Raw genomic sequence first — 7,950 nt, forward strand, 5'->3', positions numbered from 1 at the left:
GCCTTGCGTTGAAGAAGGTTGCAGGAAAGCCCGTTTCAACATCAAAGTCCTCTCCCTTGTGCATATTGTAATTCTTTTACAATAAACAATTTATTAAAGGACACGAAGTAGACCCAAGGACATTTCAAGAGGAAATTCACTCTGGTGTTGTAGGGATCTTCTGTATTTTGTACGGGAATTTTGAATGCTTAACACGTTTCATTTACTATTGAAGTCTTTAACAACAACCCTGTAAAACAGATCAACTATGATGCCCTATTTATTGATGGAGGGGCAGGCTGAAATTCTTCCCAGAGAACAAGAAGTTCTTGTTCAGAAGTCTGGATAATTGTTCTTTTTTTGAGGTGGGGTGGAGTGTTTACTTTTAAGCCAGTCTTGACTCCTTGTGACTGCCTAGACAAGCCCCTCAGTTTCCTTGGGAAGATTTTTCGAAGTAGTTTGCCCTTCCTTCTTTCTTTCCTTCCTTCCTAGAGCTGAGAGTGAATGACTGGCCCAAGGTCAACCTGCTGGCTTCATGCCCAAGGCAGGAGTAGAACTCATGGTCTCACAGTTTCTCGCCTGGTGCCTTAAAACCACTACACCACACTGGCTCTTTCCATCATTCTTTAGATCACAGAAACCCACAAGTATGTTTTGTAAGAACTCTATGCTTTTTCAGCACGTGGAACTATAAAGGAGTTTATAAAAGAGAATATTTGTAGCTTAGGGTTGCAATGAGTCCTTGGTGCTCTCTGAGCTTGCTTTCTTGCAGACATTTCATTAGTTTCAGGTAGAACTATGGCTAAACTATGAGAGTCTGTGAGGAACTGGGAAGGAACTGGGGAAGAAGTGCAGTTTGGATGAGACGAGACAACAGAGCCCAAATGTAGGAAGAAAGCAAACAAACATTTCAAAGAGATTTTGTCTTAATTAACTCAGTGTAACTCTGACTAGGAAGTTACTCTTAGGCTTTTATTCCAGACTAACTCTACAACTGTATTTCTAAAATCCTTCCTTCTTTCCTTCCTTCTCTTTCTCTTTCCCTTCCTTCCTTTTTCTTTCCTTTCTTTCGTTCCTTCTTTTTCTTCTTTCTTTCTTTCTTTCTTTCTTTCTTTCTTTCTTTCTTTCTTTCTTTCTTTCTTTCTTTCTTTCTTCCTTCCTTCCTTCCTTCCTTCCTTCCTTCCTACCTTCCTTCCTTCCTTTTTTTTCCTCTATAGAGAAATCCTGAGGAACCATTGACTCTTCAGGAGCTAGATACAAGCAGTGGCGTACTCTTGCCTTATTATGATCCAGACACCAACGTGGTTTACCTGACCGGCAAGGTGAGTCCTGAGTGAAGGGGAAATCCTGGCAATGCCAAATCTAGAAGCAACATTTTGGATGAGCTCAGCGGGGGAAGTTCTTTAACAAGCAGAAATTAAAAGAGCCTCAACATCCACTGCAGGGTGACAGCAGCATCCGGTACTTCGAGCTGACTGGCGAAGCGCCCTATGTGCACTATTTATCCATGTTTACTTCCAAGGAGTCGCAGCGAGGAGGCGGATGGATGCCCAAACGAGGGCTGGATGTCAGCAAGTGCGAGATTGCCAGGTAGAGAATGTGTGTTTTGCTCCCCTGCTTCCTGCAAGAGGTTCACAGGGATGTGGTCTCCCATCCTATTTATAAACCCCCTACCCCCCCAACACTGGTATCAAGTGAAGGTGACAAATAGCACCAAAAGGTACAAAACCTCTGCAAGCTTCACCCCTGAATAGAAACCTGACACTTTCTTATATTCTGTTGCAATCCAACACTCAGATTCCTTGGGCCAAGCATAAATAATACCTGGGACTTTTTAGCTTTTGTTTTAGAGGAGACCCTTCCAAAGATTTTTTTCTCTCTCCTTCCTAGAATCATTTTTTATTCCTTCTAGATTTTACAAACTACATGAGAGGAAATGTGAACCCATTGCTATGACGGTGCCCCGGAAGGTAAGAGTGGACCGACCCTTTACGGTCGGTAGGAAAAGGCATTGGGAGAACAACTGAAAAAACAGTTCATAGCAGGGAAGGAAAGGGCTGAGGCTCGTTTCTCCTTGAGCCTAAGGAACCATCTCTCTAGAAAGCTGCATTGGCACCATTCTGCCATTTAGAGGGGCATCATCTGCTTCAGGATGGCCAAGGTTGAGTTTCTCGTGGATAATTTCTTGGGGAATTGCAAACGGGCAGGGACCAACCTCCTCCTCCTCCTCTTTTTTCCCTGTCCAGCAGCTTGCCAAGAAGATGAACTGATTGCTTTTTAAATTAGGCTGAAGGCCTCAGGTTGGTTCAGTGCTGCTCTGTACCTCTCCAGAGTTTCAGGTAGAAGCCTTACCTGGATATGAAGTGTTAGAGAACAGTTGCCCCTTACAGTGATTTGCTCTGCTTTTGCTTCTTCCTTATAATCAAATCTCTGCTGCAGAGGAATAACCTCGCTGCCTCCATTGTCTGCATCGTTTATCATTTTGGATACAATAAAGAGTACAGGTAGCCCTCAGATTGTTTTACAAAGGTTGCAAAATTGGAGGATGGTCACAAGATGACTGTCACAACTTACAGTCAGAATTGTGAGCTCAATTGTGGTCGTCAATGATGGCCGTAAAGCAGGTGGCCATGTGACTGCATCTGATTTTACAACCTTTTTTTTTGCAGGAATCATTGAACCAATGTGGCAGTCATTAATTGAACATTGGGTGGTTGTGAACCCGTTGGTTGCTACGGAGCATTTTTTGCAAGAAACTGGGAGCAAATGCTGGTTTCCAGCAAAAACATTGTAGCAGGATCCAATCTGGGTTGACCACTGGGACCAGAGGTTTTGTCTTCCGTTCTTTCGGATTCGTGCTGGAGTCCATCTTCAGGGAACGTCTGGTCCCAGTGACTGACCCAGACTGGATTCTGCAACATTATCCTGGGATACATACATCCGCCTACATCTGAAAAACATTGTAAATCATGGTCATGTGACCATAGGCTATTGCAAACTGCTGTACAGGTGGCCTGGTTGCCGAGCGGCCCAAATGTTGTCACTTGATGTGGGGGAAAGGATGTTAGAGCTTTGCATTTGGATCCTACGTAGCTTTTTCAAGGTCTTTTGTAATTTTGAATTTTTGCTAAGCGACAGGGTATAAGTCAAGGCCTACCTGTATAGAATTACATGGCCTCAGATAATTATGGAGGAAGGAGAGATTTCCTGGGGATCTAGCAAACACAAGCTAGGAACGTTAAGGAGACAGCAGCAAAGCTGACCACTGAGAGTCACAATTGTTTGATTTACTTGGAAGAGTGCAATAGAATGGGTTCACGTGTCATGCCAAGTCGTGGCTTTGTTAATGAGGGTTCATTGAGCAAATGAGAATGGCCCAGGGCACACTTAATGTGAAACTAACTTTGATAGAATGAATCAGAACTGCTGGTTCATGCAGTGTGCTAAGCTCAAACTCAGAAAACATATAATGTGGCTTTGTATAAATCCAGCCATTGCAGTAAAAGGAGCCTTGATTTATGAAGCCTTCATATTCTTGATTTAGGAATGTTGTAGTCGTAAGATGGGGAGTGGATCACCACACTAATTTTTCACAGCCCAATACTATCCAAATATGTTGAATTTCAGATCTAATAATCTTCTAGGCAGCCTCTTTATTTAGTCATTGTTGGTAAAGAGGGCTTCTTGTTTCGGGGACAATATAGTGCTTGGGAGCCTCTGCTAGCATCTAATCTATCACTTGATCTCCTGGGTTGATCCAATGTGCTTTTCTCCTGCTTTCGATCCCGGGACACAAATCATTTTAAATAGCTTGTGGTTCTCTCAAGTCTACACTCCTTACAGAAACATGGTAAATGCATCGATTTACCGAGGGAGCTCATCCGTTCCAAAATTATCAGAGTCTTGGTTCAACACATGTAACTTTTATCCCGAAATAAAAGTTGCAAAGCCACCTTCCCAGTTTCTTGAGATAGCTGTAGCCATTTGCCCACTGAACAAGCAGTTTCCTTTCTGTATCTTCACCATCTTTTGGGCAATTGTTTAATCAGGTTGGACTTGGCTCTTGGAGCCTATACAGGTGGTCTCAACTTACGACAGTTTGTTTAGTGACTGTTCAAAGTTACAACAGAACTGGAAAAACTGACCTATGACCATTCTTCACTTACAATTGTTGCAGCATTCCCCCGCCAGTCATGTGACCAAAATTCAGAAGCTTGGCAATTGATTCATATTTATGATGATTGCAGCGTCCTGGGATCATGTGATCACCATGCAGTCAATGGGGAAGCCAGATTCATTTAACTGTGTTACTAACTTAACATCTGTAACAAAAAAGGTTGTAAAATTGGGGGGAAAAGCTCTCTTAACATCTGTTCTGCTTAGCAATGGAAATTTTGGGTTCAGTTGTGGTCATAAGTCAAGGACTTATGCCCCATATAGAATGCTGACATTTGGGATGTGTAGTGAGAGGTTGAACTTCTGTTTTTAAATCTGGAGGGGAAAGGTTCTTCCTCGCTGTAATGCCGAGACTGTGTTTTTGTATGGTTTCTGCAGTCAGACCTGTTCCAAGAGGACCTATATCCTGACACACCTGGTCCAGATCCTGCCTTGTCCTCAGAGGAGTGGCTAGCAGGCAAGGATGCAAGCCCCATCCTCATTTCCCTCAAGGATGGCTACACTCCCCAGAAGAGCCGAGAGTTCAAAGTCAACCAGACTCTCCTGCAGGGGCCCAAGAGAAGTCAACTTCCACACGACAGGACCCAGCAAGGGGTAAGGAGGAGAAAACCCAAGGGTCTAGATTAGGTCTCCTGGGGTATTTGGTCTTGGATTGGCCTTGACAACCCATTGACCTTCATGGTCCTCATCTTCTCCTGGAAGACCACCCAATGTTCCATACACCTTTGTGGACAGCGGGGAGGGCGTGTCTTTAACCCCGAGAGAAACATTTGCCTTTTGTGGTCCTTCAAGGCTTTGGGAAGGTATACCTGAGGACCTGACATTACTGGAACAGGCGAAGCCTTGCTTTTTAGCCTTTGCCCCTTATAGTCTTATAAATGGGAGAATCTGGCCTAATTTTAAGGATTTTGGAAAGATCCCTATTCTCTACTAATGATAGGGACATCGTGATGTTCTAGTTATGCACCCTGCAATCAAGTTTTTTCAGACGACATTATGCAGGAATGAAGATTTGCATAGAGTTGGGGAAATTTTAGAACAGTGATAAATGCTTTGAGTCAAAACTGTAGATTACTTTAAGGGAGTGATAACACATACTTTTTATAAATAAAATCTGCTCTTCCAGTGTTATCAGTAATTATAATAAAGTTTACCACATAATGTATCCTTTAGGGTCCAGCTTTAGATCAGCTCTCAGAGGACCTGAAACGGCTGCAGGCTACTGTGTCGGAACAGGAGCGACGCATCTCAGAGCTGGAAAGGATTGTGAAGAAATAGCTTCTCTCTCTTCCTAGCCAGTCTGGTTCTTCATGAGTCACCATGGACTTTGTTTCACTGGCCTTTTAAAGCCCCTTTGATTTTTTTTTTTAAAAATGGGTGGATCCTCAGGGCATTATAAAGATTCATCCACCCTAAGCTCAGGGCAGAAACTCAGTTTGTCTGTTCCAGACAGAGCCCCTTTTCTGAGTTAACAGATTCCACCTGCAAAGATTTGAAATACTTCTTCGCTTTGCCTTGGTGAAAGCATTTGGGATGATAGCCCATCTATTTACAATCTGCAGGCTTGTATCTCCTAGGCCTCCAGTTCTGGATCTTCGCTTTCTGGTTCCTGCTCTGCTTTTCCCCTTAGAAAACAAAAGTTCTTTCTCTGGATTTTTTTTTAAATGCTGCATTTCCTCTTACTTAAAATTTTACTTCTGAGGGAATTTGTTTTAACAGGGCTAAAATATTTAACTGATCATCACTCAAACGTTTGGATCATAGGTATGCAATTTTAGTTAATTAGTCAGTAACCCAACCCAAAATTGCAGGGAGCGAATCCTTTGGAAGGCAGATTCCCCACTTTCTGAGAGGGAGGAAGGGAAATCTATCTGCGTAATAATCTAGGCTTGTTTATTTGGAACAATTTTGCATCTATGTATTGAATTCAAACCGTTTCATTCATCTGAACTCACCTGGAAGTTATATAGCGGACCTTTTTTATTCAAGTTTTAAACGATGGTTATTCTTGGGATCAATTCCCTGTCCCCGCTAGGAAGTTCTCTCCCACGTCTGACATTGAAAGGCTCCTTTGGCCTAACAGAGCTATTTAAATCCTCTTTATCACTTTATCTTCCATGGAATGGTCTACCCATCTCAGATATAGATATTTTTTTCACCCATGTATTCATCAATGATTTGTAGCCGATCCTTTAAATGTAATAGAATTAATTAATTAATCCTGTTGATCTAGGTGTCCCTTCTCTTGATTAAGCACGGGGCCCAATTTGAATAGTTGACCAATGACCTGTGGTGGCTTTCCCCCTCCAAAATGAAATCAGAGTAAGGAGCAAAGTTTTCATCTCCCACAAAGGGAGGACTTTTTAACATTGGGAAGAGCCCGGAAGGACCTTTTCCAGGTAACCAACGTTTTATTAAGACATTAAAAGCTTTGGTGAGCTGTAGCTCACTTGGTGAGATGTATGGAGTGTCGAGACCAATTTAAAATGGAGGGAGATAGAAGAGTAGAAAAATCAAGTTGGTTATGCAGATACAGATGATACATGAGAGGTTACAAGTAGCCTATCAGTTAACAATTCTAATATGTTAAAAATTTATTGCTGAGAACTGAGATTGCTTGAATGCTTTAGAATTTCTCATTAAACGGTGCTGATAAAAATTTGGTTTAAAAAAAAAATACTTTGAGATATCTCATGGTGTCCTGGCAGGTGGATTCCTTGGTATTATTGTGTCCTTATTTTGAGTTCTGATGTCAGTGCCTATTAAGCTTATGCCTTTTAATAAAATGTATTGGTTGGAAAAACTGTTACCCGACTCCTGGTTTTTGCCACCACAGACTAACCTAGTTCTCCCCCTGCAAAGGACATTTTAAGAAATGGAAAACAGGGACAGATAGTTCCCAACAAGAACTGGTTATGCTGGTTTTTTGGGATCATCATAAATGATATTCTTTGATGCATCATTTGGTCCCAACCAGCAGCCAACATTCAGATCAGCAAGTCTCAACACCAAACGATCAGGCAGAAAATACAGATAGTCCTCACATAACAACCTAGTTAGGATGGCAAGCAACTCTACCACTAAATGAAACTAGAAAATCAGTTTCACACCTTCCTCTTTTTTCACACTCCTGCCTTTTTGAAATGCCTGCTTACTGTCTTGCTTGCAATGAAAGCAACGCAACTTCACTGGCAACCCAGTGGACACTTTACACAAACAGCTTACAGCACTCTCTTGAGATCTCTTCCTCTCCAATCTCTCTGCTCTGCCAGAGTTAGGGACAGTTGAGGGAAGCAAGCAATTTCTGCAGGCAATCTCCCCTTTGCCTGATCCTCCCATCTCCAGCAAAGAAAGACTGGAAATTGGATTTCAAGAAAACAAACTGCTACACATCAATCAAGAATACTGTGATCACATTAATGGTGGGGAAAAGTCAGGCAAAGGAGAGATTTATACAACTGCATTGCTTCTGATACATAGAACAACAAAAGGCTTCATTTCCTTGCAATCCCTTTATCTAATCAATTTGCTCTACAAGGCGAGGGGAGAAATCAAAGTAGGCACAGGACAATGTCTATTGACTGTAGTGTTGTTCGTATGACTGAGAGACACCACTGAAGTTGTAAATGTTGTGCAAAGTTAGTTTTTTCAACACCATGGTAATTTTGAATGATCACTGAATGATTAAGTGAGAACTACCTGTACTTCCATCAAAGAATCACCAGGGTGGAAACTACACACCTATCAACAGGCAGGGAAACTATTGCAAATAAACAGCAAACCTCACACACACTG

General features: G+C 42.2%; 1 protein-coding gene across 4 annotated transcripts in view; it reads left to right on the plus strand.

Moving 5' to 3' along the window:
- The window catches only part of CORO1A (coronin 1A), a 32,261-nt gene extending 25,303 nt beyond the window's left edge, over window positions 1-6,958 (plus strand). For all 4 annotated transcript variants that reach the window (XM_087918336.1, XM_087918335.1, XM_087918337.1 and 1 more), the window contains 5 exons: window positions 1,197-1,301; window positions 1,424-1,569; window positions 1,892-1,949; window positions 4,534-4,749; window positions 5,329-6,958. In XM_087918336.1, coding sequence (XP_087774462.1) covers window positions 1,197-1,301; window positions 1,424-1,569; window positions 1,892-1,949; window positions 4,534-4,749; window positions 5,329-5,433 — 630 coding nt within the window. In that variant the 3' untranslated portion in view covers window positions 5,434-6,958. The remainder of the gene's footprint in view (window positions 1-1,196; window positions 1,302-1,423; window positions 1,570-1,891; window positions 1,950-4,533; window positions 4,750-5,328) is intronic.
- Window positions 6,959-7,950: the final 992 nt, after the last annotated feature.

Source organism: Pseudonaja textilis, chromosome Z (genome assembly GCF_049901715.1).
Source record: "Pseudonaja textilis isolate UNSWEBS1 chromosome Z, rPseTex1.2, whole genome shotgun sequence".
NCBI classification, from domain to species: Eukaryota; Metazoa; Chordata; class Lepidosauria; order Squamata; family Elapidae; genus Pseudonaja; species Pseudonaja textilis.